Consider the following 15,418-nt stretch of genomic DNA (forward strand, 5'->3'; position numbering starts at 1 on the left):
CATGCTTCGGGCACACTATTTTATTCTCCCACCATGGGAGGGCATGAAATACCGCCTGACGGCACATGTCAGCTTAAAAAACTGTGAAAAACCCCATGTCCACCTAATGCTTGTGTCGACCTAATGACATGTGGACCTAGACCCATGTCGACCTAGACCCATGTCGACCTAGATCCATGTCGACTTAATGGTATCGACCCAATGCTTGTCGACCTAATGACCATATCCCCTCAGTTGCAGAGCAGTGGAAGCCTCAAATCTATTCATATTTGAACAGATGACTAAAACTGTTTGCTGGTTCTGGAATTGCATGCAGAGTTGTGAGTGGATAGCAATTAGCGAATTATTCACAATACTCTTGCAATTTAGCGAGGGGCATCTTTTCTCTCTGTCTAGTCGGCGGCTTTATCTGCAAATTCTTGCATTAGCGGTCAAGTCTATATTAGGCCCTTTGGCCGTGATTCGAATTTTTTTGCAAGGGGGACCGATGTTTGTGCCCTGTGCATAATCGGTTATGCACATGTGCAGGGCTTCTGTGCGAGCGCCCTCACCGACCAGCATTGTCGACGTGGCTCTCGCACAGAGGAGGGTCAGATTAGGGTGGTGGCGGCGCTCTGACATGGGAATGCCCAGCTTTTCATGAGTGTCCCCATGCAAACGCTGGGCGTTCCCATATAGGTGCAGCCATGATGCGGTGTGCCGTGGCAGGCGGCTAACCTCAGCCGCTTGCCCTGTCTTTGGTCCAGAGCCCACAAATATAGGTCAGTCTCCACTGACCAATATTTGCAAGCCCAGGAGATTTCTCCTGCTGTGGGATGTATTTGCATAACACATCCCCTCGCATGGTTGCAAGGGGATAGGCCGGCAGCAGGGGGATTTTTTGGTGAGGCGGGCACTCTGGGACGCGGTAAATGGGCCGGATGTATCAAGCTTCAAAAAGTGATAAAGTGGAGAGTGATAAACAACCAGCCAATCAGCTCCTACCTGTCATTTTTCAAACTCAGCCTATAACATGGCAGTTAGGAGCTGATTGGATAGTCCTTTACTCCTTTATCATTTTCCATTGTATCACTTTTTGAAGCTTGATGCAGTACATCTGGTCCAATGGCTTAATGTGCTGTTTGCCAGGAGAATGCACTGAGCTTGTTTAAGCTGTTCCTGAATGGGTGAAATGTAAAATAGCACTTGTCCAATAAGCAGTGTAATCTGTGCAAGTCCGGTATACTTTAAAAATGATCCATTGTAGCACGGCCAAGGGAAAAACAATGACTAAGAGAATGGAATTTGCACCTATTAAGATTTGCCACATACAGTACTACACATTTGCCCTGTTTCATGTCTAAGAGAAAGCTAGAGAAACTAGTTATTAGAATGGTGAATTTAAACTGCAAATAGTACTAGAAAAGAAATGGATATTCATGAACTGTGATCAAGATATCCACAATTCTTATGTAGGTCTATGTCTATGACTGGCAAATGGTGCAAGGCACTTACGCTAAAGTACTCACCCCATCCAATGCAGATATAGAGCGCAAAGTAGCTTCTTTCTGAGAACACCGCTAAAACCAGGAGATTGTGCAGGTAGATCCCCTCCACCAGCAGCCAGCAGTAATTAGCGATGATTCCATACTGCATAAGGACTGTGGCAGCGCGGCACCCAGCCTAGGAGAAGGTGAGAGCACAATAAGTGGACACACAGGGGGCCCATTGCACCAAGCTTCAAAACCCGATAAAGTAGAGAATGATAAACAACCAGCCAATCAGCTTCCATACATGGCAGTTAGGAGCTTATTGACTGGTTGTCACTTTATCACTTTGTGAAGCTGGGTGCATCTGGCCCAGAGAGTGATGGAAGGAAATTTTACAGGGCGGAATGAGGTAATTATTACAATTGAGGAAACCAGTGTAAATTTGCAGTTGGAGTAATTTATTAACCACTTAACTGGCAACGATGCATATAATGCAACTGCAGCCAGAAGTAGTTCAGCTGGTTAAATAATAATAATACAAATTACTTGTCAGAGAGTAGGATGTGGAGGGGGATACAAAGAATCAGGGCCTTTTAACATGGACATTTTTACTTCTAAGTGAGCGTGTATTGCTGTTAGGATTTATGACCACTGGGAGGTCTACTGCCAATAGTTGGGTAGGAAGTTTATAATGGGACCTATGGACACAGGGGGATTGGGGACTGCAAAACACCCACTAGATGTGGAACTTTTAAATACTTTAACATCCATGTTGGCGACAACTCTGAATCCTAATCTGGCGTTACGGTAGAATGGCGCGCAAGAAAGCCATGCAAGGAGATGACCTTGACCTTTTCATATGTCAATCATTTTCAAGTCGACCTTTTGCATGTGTGTCAACTTCTTTCCATGTCAACCTTGTGCGTGTCAATCTAAACACTATTGACCTCTTCACTGTGGACCAAATAGGATAGGAAAACTTGCTAACAGACAAATGTGTATGGAGGTATTGTAAACGGTTTGACCATGAATACAAGGAGACAGAAGTGTAGTATCTATTGTTACTGCCAGTGAAGAATCTATAATGGGAGCACCCATTTTTGTAATACTTAACCCTCGGGAGTCCATCGGCAGCAGGAGCGCTGCCGAAAATACTGGAAAAGTGGTGCAGCGGCCAGTTTTCTAGCGATCTGCGCATGCGCAGTGGAGTCTGAGAGCTCTAGTGCTCAGACTCCACAATGCAGTGCTGCTGCCGGTAGCAGCAGCACTGCAAAAATTGTCGGAAATTTTTTTCAGAGGTTCGTGCATAAGAAGTAGGGTCTGACGCTCTAGTGTTCAGACCCAACTTGCTCCTGGCAGAAAGTAGGGGCCTGGCCAGAGGAGGCTGCACACGGGCCTCCTCCTCTCTTAAGACGCCCCTGATTACTGCTGAGGTTTTATAATCTTTACTACTGGCAAATAACCACCATGTGATTGTACTTTAATAGGCTCATTTACATACATGCGAGAAAATGCGTAAAAACACATATAAACAAATGCATGCTAAGCAGCAATCATTTACACTGCAAAATCAAACTGGTGTTGAAGCGTAAATGATTGCCGCTCTAAAAAAACCTGGAGATTTCTTACTAAATCTCTCACTTTCTGAATTTCCCATCCTATTAAATTTCACCCTATATGTGTTATAGTTGTGCATCTTGAGAGTGTTTTCCTGGAATGGGATCATAGACAGAGGTCTGTGAAATGTAATCATGCAGGGTTTTGTGGCGTCTAAGTAAACCATACCTGCATAGTTTTTATAACTCTTCTCCGGGAGAAGCCCTGAGAGGAGTGAAAGGGTGGTGGGACAAGGCTACGTACTGGGGGTGGGATGAGGCTGACATCAGCAAGCCCTGCCCCCATGACAGATAGCCGCGTTAATTCGCGGGTTCATGGTTTGGGGGAAGGGCTAAAATAATGCGATTTGTGGCATTTTAGTCTCACCCCTCCCCGCGGACCCGCAAAATTCAGGATTTTATACAGCGGGGAAGGGGGGAGCGGGGAAGGGGGGAGCAGGGCTGTGGCGGTAATGCGAGAGTCTTGCCCACCTTCCGGGGGGGGGGCTTGGAGGTGAAACCGATTTGCAATTTGCGGGACTTTCCCATCCATTCCAGGAGGGTAGGTATGTATGAAGTAAACCAGTGCTTGAGAGTCTGAGCCCAGGCAGAATGAGGAAGGGAGCATACAGGTATCACTGGGCTGAATTTAGTGCTGTTGAGGTCCTGATCACCTCTCATTAACAGTAGCAGAGATCACAGGTCTCGCTTCTCCTCACCTCACTGCTCAGCCAGACATGCAGGTATTCCCCATCAATTTTCTCACTGTAACGGGTCTTCAGCATTGTGTCACTCACCAGCACAGACACTCCCCTTAGTATGAACGAGATGAACAGGTTCATATGAATATAATTCCGCATACAATGGAGTTTGCTGAAAGACAATACCAGAATTGTGTAGTCAGGGAGATAGCTCTGTCATATCTGGTGGATCACTGCAGGAAGAATGTGCCGAATAATGTCATTGGTTTATTGTGGGAGAATAGTACAAAGAATGGGTAACTGGGCTCAATAAATATTTAGTTGACTACAGTATTAATGTTTAAAATGGGTTCTATTGACTTCAATAGCACCTACTGTACATACCTGAATCCTACAAGAATAGCAAGAGCCAGTATGAGTGCTCCCACGGACATGGAGTATCCCACAGTGTACATGATCTTAAAGCTTTCATAAGTCTTGGCAAACCTTTCCTGTCAGTAAAAAGAAAACATATCACTTATGACCAATTCATTTACGACTGTACACTTGTATTATAATGTATACACAACCGTATTATGCTGTAAACAACACAAAGGAACAGGTTCACAAAATCATGCTTATTTTCTGGAGTGCCATAATTTTACATACGTTCATTCCACATCCAAAGTCAGTGACTTGGATGAATAAATAACCCAACAAGGAACTCCGCCTCAGAAGCAGCATTGCGTCATATGGCCAGTGAACAGTTTCCATAAGAAAATACTGTAGGTTCTGTTCTGTTTGGTGCTCTTACTGGACTCCTCTATACATAATACAATCACCCAGTCTTATTTCAACCTTAAGTATACTGCAACAAAATGCAGCCAGTGTTTCTTAATGGTTTGCTTGTTTATATTTCAATTTTCTGTTTTAACAGTAACAGGAAGTAATAATTCAAACACTTAGATTTTTGGCAGATTTAGGACCCAACCTAAGGCTCATGGCTGACAATTGGTCAAGGAATGTAATGGCACAAAGCCCACTAACCACCCGGAACTGCCAGTTCCGGGAATAGTCAGCCTCAAGAGACAGCTATTGTATCAGATCTTAGGGGGACAATACATTTATGGGCATGGCAACCTATGCAAGACCAGAGACCTACATAAACAAAAATTTCTTCGGGACAGGGCCTGGCACCAATCACCCTTACGAAATTTCCTGCAGGTCTTGGTTCACTCTTAAATTCTACCTGATCTTCCAAATCCGCTTGGTCAAGTTCACATTCCCGGGTATCACGTTGTGCAAGACCATTCACAGTGGGTGTCCATTGCCCGTCAGGCCCGCAGTGCTTGTATACAAAGCCATGCTGCACTGAGAGGGGACAAGCTTGTTATTGTACAGCAGGACGCAGTACCAGCATGCTGAACTGAACAGATTGCTGACTCACCTTTCTTGTACCAAGGAAGGAACCAGGGACAAGGGACATTGACTGTAGTATTAGGTTGAGCATCTGGCCAACAGGAGAATTTGTCAAACGTGCGGTTGCAGACCAGTCCTGTGGAAACATTTCATCATTTTATGAGAACGACATATAAGGAAGGAGGAGAATGTCTGAGGTACTATGAGGCACACACATTGCTGGCATTGTGATTCTATTAATCATTAGTTACATTAGTTTTAGTAATGACTTTTCTATGGATAATGGATTAGTTTAGCAGACGTGACGCACAGATGGAAAATACTCAAGCATAACATTCATATTTCTCACATTAATCTATGAATACAAATAGGAAAGAAGCTGTTTATCATAATATTGGTTAAGCGAAATGTTGGCAAAACGAAAATGTTAATTTCTGTCTGAAATTATATTTAATCCACTTTCATTAAATAATTATTAACCATAGACAGAAATAAACTACATGGCCTAAACTATGTGGCCCACCCTCCTAACGAATGTGTTTGACCATTTTTACCACACCTACTGTATTGCTAAAGAGATAATAAAGTAAAGCATACTGCTACATTCCTCACTCAATGACGGGGTTCCGTTCCTATGACTCAGTCGTTAAACGAATTGGTCGTTAAACGAACGTGTATAAAAAAATACATAATACAAGTACAGTACACTTCTAAATAAAGAAAAGTCATACTCCTCCTACCTTCCTATTCTCTGACATGTCGCGGAGACGGTGCAAAACGTGTGCGGCACGGGTCACTAAACAGTCTGGGTGGGTCTTAAGTATGAATGGTTAGGTGGGCAGGTCGTAAGTGCGAGCGGGCGGGGTTGTAAGTCTGAGCAGTCACATTGCGGTCAATAAAAGAAGGCCGGGTCGTAAGTCAGAGCGGTTGATAAACAGGTAGCTCGTTAAGTGAGGAATGTCTGTATTGAAGAGATCAGTGGCTTTCAACATAGTACTATGATAGGATGTTTCCTTTCCAGGAATTCAGTTTGCCAGCTGTCTTTCCTGCTAGAGCTTTCCCGGTCCTCTGTAAGCAGCTGAGTACTGTCTGGAAAGTAAATAATTTGTTATTGGTTGCGCCACTCATTATGGACTTCCAAACTGCCAATGGTAACGTCACCAGAAGAACTGCTCATCAGAAGCTTCACGGATTGTGCTGTCATGAAGCCGCATACAATCCTAAGGTCATCGGGTACAATGCCAAACATCGTCTGCAGTGAAATAAAGCACTTTGGACTATGAATATCGGTTTGGTGGATGCTAGGAGAAATCTTCCCGACTGAATGTGTACTGCCAACTGTAAACTTTATGGAGCAGGAACAATGGGCTGGGGCCAAGAGCAATGTTCCCTCTAATTTTACAAAGGCTGTGTGTGGCAAAAGATTTTGGCTGTGCAACTTTGGAAGGAAATTTCAATTTTTGTGCGTTAACTTTACTTCAAAATGATATTAAACATTTAAACATTCAAATCACAGCACAGAATGTAGTTAATGGGTGAAACACACATTAATTGAGTCCACAACTGCAAAAAGGGACCACTGCTGCTTTGTGCGCTCTGTTGTAATGTCTGTGCGCACACTCGTTAAGTTGTGTGCGCGTGCACAGCTTAGAGGGAACACTGGCCAAGGGTGTAACTACCATAGGTGCAAGGGGTGCAGCTGCTATGGGGCCCAGAGCTGAAGGGGGCCCATCTTTACTGTTTAAGTAATGTTTTACATACATTTAAGACCAACAGTTGTTAAATAGGGGGCCCTTAAAAACTTTTGCTATAGGGCCTACAAATGTCTAGTTACGCCTCTGGCTGGGGCTGTTTCTTATAGTTTGGACTTGACTAAAGGTGTAACTACCATAGGTGCAGGGGGTGCAGCTGCTATGGGGCCCAGAGCTGAGAGGGGCCCATCTTCTCTGTGTAAGTTACATATGTCATATGCATTTATCACTAAAGGTTGGTACACAGGGACCCTTACAAACTTTTGCTATGGGGCCTACAAATATCTAGATATGCCTTGACTGGACTTTTTAATTCCAGTAAATTGAAATCTTAATTATACAATGATATTCTAGAGAATTGTCTGCTTCCAACTTTGTGGCAACAGTTTGGGGAACAAGTCTCCTATTTCATCCTGATAATGGTCTTATGCTCAGAAATGCACCATAAAATGGTAGGCTGGGATTGCTGTGGAAATCTCGACTAGTCTACACAATGCCCCAATCTGAACGTTATTAACTACCTTTGGGAGTAACAGAAATGCAAAGTGTAAGCCAGGCATTACTGCACCACATAAGAGTGGAGGCTACACTTGGTTTTCAAATAAATGTCAACAAGCAAATTTTTGCCGGGGCAAGCCTGTATAAGAGCCTTGGCATTGTAGCATCCACGTGTGCCAAAAGGGGTTGTGGTCACATCTCACTGGGCATATATTTGCGTCACGTCCCTATTTCTCTGTATATATCGTGTGGCCGAGCAGAATGCCAGGAGGCAGAGCAGCTTGTCAAGCCCATCTTTATGTGCTGGGCTGCCGAGCAGAGCACCAGGAGGCAGTGCTAATCGGCCAGCCTATGTGGCTGGACTGGCCCATTAGCCCTTCTGGCATTTGCCAGAAGCACCAAAAGGCCAGTCTGACCTTGTACGGATGTGATGATCAGGCAAACACATGCTTTTGGCCATGTGAGTATGTATATATATATATATATATATATATATATATAAATAACTAAGAAAAATCGGTGTCACTGCAAAGTTCGTTGCAGGGTCAGACTTTCAGGGTCATTCAGATCCCGTCAGATCTGCTACTTCATGCGCAAAGTACTGATTATTGGTATTTTGTGAATGTGCAGGACCCGTCCTGTGCTTGTTTGAATGGTTCATGTGATGTTGAAGGCAGGACAGCAGCATACTGACAGTCTGCTGCAGTTTTGGAGGAGGTTAGAGGGTGGCAATGGCCCGCTTCCAAAAACAGGGGTGTTAAGAAGACGTTACTGAGAGTGAGGGGAGAGGCCAGAAATCCCTGTCGGTGGGCAGAGATTTTTGTCCTCAGTGACAGTCATGAGTGTCGCAAGCCGACCAATGGAGTGTGAGTGATGTGGGGCTGCGTCTTAGGATGCAGCTCAAATCATTACTGCAGCAGGTGGAGTCTGCATGTAATAGACGCCTCCAGCTGCACTACCATACATTGATACAGTGATAGCCAATGCAGCACCATCTGAACTAGACCCTTTATACCTTATATCATTTATCCCATACATATTCATTTGTGCAACAACACAAAACGTGTTATATATTCACCTGCTGGAGGTGGCTCCATGGACATGTTCTTGTTACAGTCCGTCTCATACTTCTTCCAGCTGTCATACACGTAATCCATGATCTGAGCCGAGACGGCCTGTTCAGAGAACGTACATGGAATGAAATTCACAGATATGCAGAAAGGGCATGCGGGCAGACAGCGGACAGTTTCATAACATTACCAGGCATGATGTGGACATGGTTAAATGTTGACACGGTAAATGTCAAGGCCTAGAAAATGTTGACATGGCAAAATGTCGACATATGCCTACATGATCAAACTGTCAACATTAGCATTAGACTAAGGATTACAGGTGGGTTTAAGGACTAGCGGTTAGGGTCAGAGATAGGGTTGGGGATAGGTATAGATTAACCTGAAAACCACATTATTGACATTCTCAGCATGTCAATATTTTATGAGTTGACATGATGAACATGTCAACATTTTTAATGTCGGTATAATAACCATTGACAATTTCTCAGGTGGAGATTATAAATGTATGTGGCAGTATGGAGAGGCACTAAACACTTCTGTAAGAGTGTGACATATTTCACAACAATCCTTTCATTTTTTTAATATGCTTTGCTTAAATGTGATGCCGCTGAATAATAATGAACTTACAGGCCCGTTTTGATTACCTTTCTAAGTAGTATGAAACATGCAGTTTATGTTATAGGTAGGCCTACATTTTATTAATGCAAAAGCTATCTAACATTTAGCACCACTCACAGGCTGCTATGTGGAATGTAGACAGGCCCAGAGAGAAAAGTCCTTTTGTTATTGCACCTATTCTGATATCAAATTTAACTTTTATTAAATATGCGATAAAATTGCAAAATAAAAAAACACATAAACATGAAAGTGACAAAAACGACAAATACAAGTATTAAAAATAAGGGGGTGGGCAGGTATCACAAATAGGCACCCAATAGTGGTTTACAACCGCCAGCATAACCAATAAGTCTGTGATATATTTAGCACTGAGTATACAACTGTGACTCATGATATCCACACTAATAAAGTTATTTGAATATTGATTCTAATAGATACATAACAGTGGGAAGTATCTGAGTCACATCGTGTCAAATGTGTTAAATATGTTAAACATGTGAATGACCTTATATTATGGACAAACTGTGAAAACACTGCACATTTCATCTTAATAAATTGAGTGATTGATATATTTACCGGCCACTGACACCACCATATCACCAGATACCAGTGCTATTTATTGTGATACCTGCCCACCCCCTTATTTTTAATACACTTGTATTTGTCATTTTTGTCACTTTCATGTTTATGTGTTTTTTTTTTATTTCGCAATTTTATCCCATGGCATATTCAATAAAAGTTACATTTTATATCAGAATAGGTGCACCAACAAAAGGACATACTTTTCTCACTGAACCTATCTAAATTCCTTATGTCCCTCGGTTGCACACCTCCTGGTTAGATACATACTACCATATGTGGGGGTCCTTTTTACATTAATTAGTCCTGTGTGACCGACATCTCTCCCCCTGTACGTGGAATGTACCCACTTGTACACCATTCAGATACAGTAATAACATAGCAATAAATGTTCATTCGTTTAATATTAGAGGGTTATTATTTATGAAATAACTCTCAAATGGCTTAAATTCCAGGAAATAAATTATTACTGGGTACACATCTTACCAATTAACTGACTGCCCCATCTGAAAATGTATTTTTATATCTTAGTTATTCATTAATGGCTGAATAACAGGGGTCACAATAGTTCCATACAGTGCCTATATGACTAGGTACCCCAAGTTACATGCATTTAAACTCAAAACTGCACAGGCATATTGAGTGCTCGTGCCAGCGCCTTTACAGCATACTTGCCTACCTGACCCTCTCCATGAGGGAGAAAATCTCTGTTCCTGGACTTCCCTGGTAATGTAGGATTGACATCACCTGTGGTGAGCTAGGTAATTGATAAGAAAGGTGTTTCACCACAGGTGATGACAATCCTACATTACCAGGGAAGTCCAGGAACAGAGCATTTTCGCATTTTCTCCCTCATGGAGAGGGTCAGGTAGGCAAGTATGCTTTACAGTAACTCAACAAATTACTGTTATTTTTCACCCTGCAGGTGTGGAGCTGCAGGCAATTCTGTTCTGCTGTAAGGTAGGTTCTCTGAGCTGAACAGAGGGTGTTCTGTGCAATGAGTGGATTTGTGTAAAGGATTACCATACAATGATAAAGTTTCTGTGCAGAAGAGCTATCTCTGTACATGCAAATATCTGTGACGTGGGGATCTCTGTGCTGTTGTTCTAGCCTGAAAAGCAGACACTGGCCCTTATTCTAATTTACTCGCAAAGTGGAATTCCTTCTGAAATGGACAAAACCATGTGCACTGCAGGGGGGGGGGGGGGGGGGGCAGATGTGACATGTGCAGAGAGAATTAGATTTGGGTGGGGTTTTACTTAGAGGTCAGATCTATATTGCAGTGTAAAAAAAAAAACAGGCAGTATTTTGCCTGCACAGAAACAAAATAACAAACAAATATACCTCTCTCTGCACATGTTACATAGGTCCTACCTGCAGTGCATATGGTTTTGTCCTTTGAGAAGGAATTTGTCTTTTTGAGTGAACCAGAATAATGGCCACTGACTTTGGACTGGGCCTAAAATCTAATATACCACTGTTCTTCTTCTACATTACAACTACTATTATAATTTTTTACCTCCACGGTTGCAGAACTGATGTAAGTACCTGAAATATTCTCTAAAAAGCAAAGCACAAATTGGGTGACATCAACTAAGGCTTGAAAAGTTATAAAATGGAGATTGATAATGCACCAACCAATCAGCTCCTAGCTGTCATTTTTCAACACAGACTGTAGTATAACAGCTGGAGCTGATTGGCTGACACTTTAGCACTCCGCATTTTATCACTTTTTAATCTTATTACATAACCCAATATGTTTGAACTCTGGGCCTAATTTATGATTTTACACTATGGCCCTTATTCTGGTTCACTTGCAACGGCAAATTCCTACTCAAATGGACAAAACCATGTGCACTGCAGGGGCAGATGTAACATCTGCAGAGAGTTATATCTGGGTGTTGTTTTATTTCTGTGCAGGGTAAATACTGACTGCTTTATTTTTACACTGCAATATAGATCTCACTTTGAAGTAAAACCATACTTGCCTACTTTCAATTTCACCTCTCCGGGAGAAGCCCAGTGAGGAAACATGTCAGGGGCAAGGCTGACATCACTCCCCCCCCCCCCCCCCCCCCCATTTCCCGGAAAACTCAGTGCTACGGGGTGTGGCTTAAATGACGCAAAATTCTGCTATCGTCTCATTTTAGCCCTGCCCCCTCTCCACGGACCCGCGATTTGCAGTAATTAAACCAGTGTGCAAGGGGAGAGCGGGGGCTATGACCAGAAACTGGGAGACTTGCCCACCTTCCCGGGGGGCCGGGAGGCTGACCCGATTTTCAGGAGGCTCCCGGCCATTCCGGGAGGGTAGGCAAGTCTGAGTAAAACCCCACCCAAATCTATTTCGCTCTGTACAGGTTACATCTGCCCACCCCCTCCTGCTGTGCACATGGTTTTGTCCACTTGAGAAGGAATTTGCCTTTGCGAGTGAACCAAAATAAGGGCCTATGAATGTTGTTTATGTGTGATCGCAGTGCATATGCATCAGGTGCTGCTGTTTTGTATACTTCATAGGAAAGTGATTGACAGAAAGTGTTCATTTGGAGTGTCATTGCCATATTTGGTGCATGAAACTGCCTTTAGCTGTGGGAGCCATGATTTTGTACTTACAAGTATAAAATCATGCTTCCTGCATGGCTACTTTTTCCAAACTAAGCAACAAAATTATTGGAAAGATCTTCTCTGTGAACTGTCATTTTTATTTACATACATATATATAATAGATGTGGTGCGCTTGTGTAGAGGATGTGACCTGGACGCTGGGTCATTCCCTCCTGTGCATAGCTGGATGGGTTCCAGGAAACTCTGCACATCCCTGTATCGTGTATACAGAAGAGCACTGTGTACATGCTGAGAGGACAGAATGATTTCTTTCTTCTGATTATGTACTGTACCTGGCACAGCATTATCAGCACCAACAAGACACGGAGGAGGAAAGGCCGGGGCATCACTGGCCACTGACAACCTCATCTGTAGAATTTTATGCTCTCTTCCGATGTAGCTTTCAGTAGTTTGCAAGACTGGCACCGGCACTAGTGGAAGGGAAAACACAACTTCACACTGCAATCATACAATCTGACATATTCCTCACATTTCACAAAAAAATCAGCTTTTTACTTGTAAATGTCCAGAAATATGTCATATTTTCTGTAAAGAAGATCTCTCTCATTACAATTTATTAACGTTAACATATTTGCAATAGATGTTTCTATATTTACATGTCATTTTATGATGGTTTATTTAAATATGAGAGCCATAAAGCCCATAGAGACAATTCCCCAATGCTCAGCTTGGAAACAGAAACAATATACAATACTTTTGACAAATTGAAATGAATAAGCGGCTCATTGGCAGTGTGGTCTGTGAATCGAACACTGTAGACATCGTTATGAAATCCAACAACATTAAACAGTAACAGTTACTTTAACATTATTTAAATACCAATCATTCGCCTTATGTAGACCACACTCTCCAAGAGGATAGTACCACTGACTTTGTGAACGATTGGTTTATACCAAACAGCTTGAATCATTTTTAAATTAATTACACAGATTTTCCTGCTGAATTTAATAGACCACCAAAAGAAAAATCTGAATCAACAATTTCTGTTAAACATTTCAAGGTGGCCCCTAGAATAGAATTAAGCAACAGATAAGCCATTTACACAAGCTTGAGCTTACGTTAATATTTTGTAACTATACAGTGCATCCTCAACAACACATGGTGTATTTTTTGGGGGGTATTTGCCATGTTTGCCAAAAAGCGTATAAAATGCAGATTCATATATAATTGAACATATATTAAATAAATGCACCATGATTTGTGTTAATGCACTTCTGTAGGTGTGCATTGGATTGTGGAGCATGACATTCGAGTTTGCAGAGGAGTAAAAGTCTGCACCTGCCAATAGGAGCAGTATTTGGTTAGCACAGAAGGAGTAGGAGTAACAATACAACTAGCTTTGTGAAGTAGTGAAAAAGTTGAAAAGTAATTGTATAGGTGGATTTTTTTTAGTATGAGAAGACATCTCCTGGTATCATGAGTGGGGGTGTGGTAACTGTGATGCCCCTCACAGTAGGAGGTTGCACCATCTTGGGAGTGTTGTAATGCCTCCTTGCACATCTGCCCAATTCTTTCCCCATCTTACAACCCTGAAAATGAGACACAAAGTTAGGACAAAGTAGACAAAACCTTGTAGTTTGTACTCATTTTAAAAATAGTTTAGAATTATTGAATACAATTGAAAGTCCCCTGCAGTATTGCGTACAAGACTACAAGGTATTTTTCTGAACACTACCCCTTCTTAAGGCTGCAGGCAACATAAAGGGGCAGATTCAACTAGCCATGGGTTGACTCATGGGGGGGGGGGGGATTTACTAAAATGTGAGTTGTATTTCAAATGGGATGTTGCTGTGGGCAACCAATTGGTTGTCCAATACAACATCCCATGTGAAATACAACTCACATCTTAGTAAATTTCCCTCATGCAGTCTGTTCCCTCAGGTAATGCAAAAACAACTGATAGGTGCTAAAATGTGCACTGTTCGTAATAACCACAATGAATTAAATAACAATGTGAACTTCCATTAACATTATTTTCTGATGGGATATTGTTTTTTTATTTGGAATGTACTGTAGATGATACATTTACATTATGAAGAAAATACACAGTAGTCTGTATTTATTAGTGATAGAGACCAATAAGCCAAGTCTGTGGAAAGCAGTTCCACCCAAACTACGAATCTAGTCATTTCCAGGATAAAACCTCTTGTGATGCTGTGCTCTCATCATACCAGCTACATGTAAGCTTGTAAATCAGGTTTGAATCAGGTTTACGTTCACTATTTTTCCACCTCATAGCCAATGACATATGGGGCACAGGAATGGAAAACAGCACAATATCTTCAACAAAGATTTATTAAAAAGAAAAAAAAAAGACAAATTCTGGTCTCCTACATACTCTTTTCTACTATGGTCCCCCGGGTTGTTTGGAGCTAATCAATTACAGACCCATGCACAAGCAAGAGAGCAGTTACCACTTATTACTGCATTACATCTATCCTCCTACACACTCAACCTCTCCATTCCCTGTTTAGTGCTGGAGGACTACTTTAAAATACTTTTTTTACTTTACAAAAGGCAATTTGGCTTTTAATTATGCACTACAGGTCGAGTATCCCGTATCCGAATATCCGTTATCCGAATTATTCCGAAATACGGACTTTCCAGAAAGTGAAATTTTTTTTTTTTTTTTGCAAAAAACTCACTGGGGACATTTGTAACAGCATCACTGGGGACATGATATGTAACTGGCACTATATATGTGCAAGACAATGATTGCTTGGCATTCAAATTCAGTGCTGAGATAGTACACAAATTTTGTTTCACGTTTTGAAACCTTGTTTTTTGAACAATTAAAATATATTTGTGTGTATTTTATGTGGTAATAAAATATATTTGTGTGTATATTATGTGTTTATACAGCATAAATGCAAGATACTTCAAAATACATCATTGAAATATTAAAATATTCCGAAATACGGAATAATCCGTTATCCAAAATTCTCCTGGTCCCGAGCATTTTGGATACGGGATACTCAACCTGTATTTTATTTATTTCCACCAAAAGAAATTCCAGTCAGAAAAAATACATCACATTACACATAATAGAGGAGAACATTTCTCCAATGAACAATTGAATGATTGGGAAACACAAGCTACAGCATCCAAAAGCCA

General features: G+C 41.8%; 1 protein-coding gene across 6 annotated transcripts in view; it reads right to left on the reverse strand.

Moving 5' to 3' along the window:
- GCGR (glucagon receptor) overlaps nucleotides 1-15,418 on the reverse strand; it is a 62,835-nt gene that overhangs the window by 18,822 nt on the left and 28,595 nt on the right. For 3 of the 6 annotated variants that reach the window (XM_083148718.1, XM_083148715.1, XM_083148717.1), the window contains exons 2-8: nucleotides 12,577-12,714; nucleotides 8,491-8,587; nucleotides 5,192-5,299; nucleotides 4,994-5,115; nucleotides 4,150-4,256; nucleotides 3,784-3,937; nucleotides 1,509-1,662 (exon numbers count right to left, since the gene is read on the reverse strand). In XM_083148718.1, the coding sequence (XP_083004844.1) occupies nucleotides 1,509-1,662; nucleotides 3,784-3,937; nucleotides 4,150-4,256; nucleotides 4,994-5,115; nucleotides 5,192-5,299; nucleotides 8,491-8,587; nucleotides 12,577-12,630 (796 nt within the window). In that variant the 5' untranslated portion in view covers nucleotides 12,631-12,714. Of the gene's footprint in view, nucleotides 1-1,508; nucleotides 1,663-3,783; nucleotides 3,938-4,149; nucleotides 4,257-4,993; nucleotides 5,116-5,191; nucleotides 5,300-8,490; nucleotides 8,588-12,576; nucleotides 12,736-15,418 lie in introns of those variants that run through there. The other 3 variants (XM_083148716.1, XM_083148719.1, XM_083148720.1) reach the window with 3 other exon arrangements.

This window comes from Crinia signifera, chromosome 6 (assembly GCF_055691185.1).
Source record: "Crinia signifera chromosome 6, ASM5569118v1, whole genome shotgun sequence".
Lineage (NCBI taxonomy): Eukaryota > Metazoa > Chordata > Amphibia > Anura > Myobatrachidae > Crinia > Crinia signifera.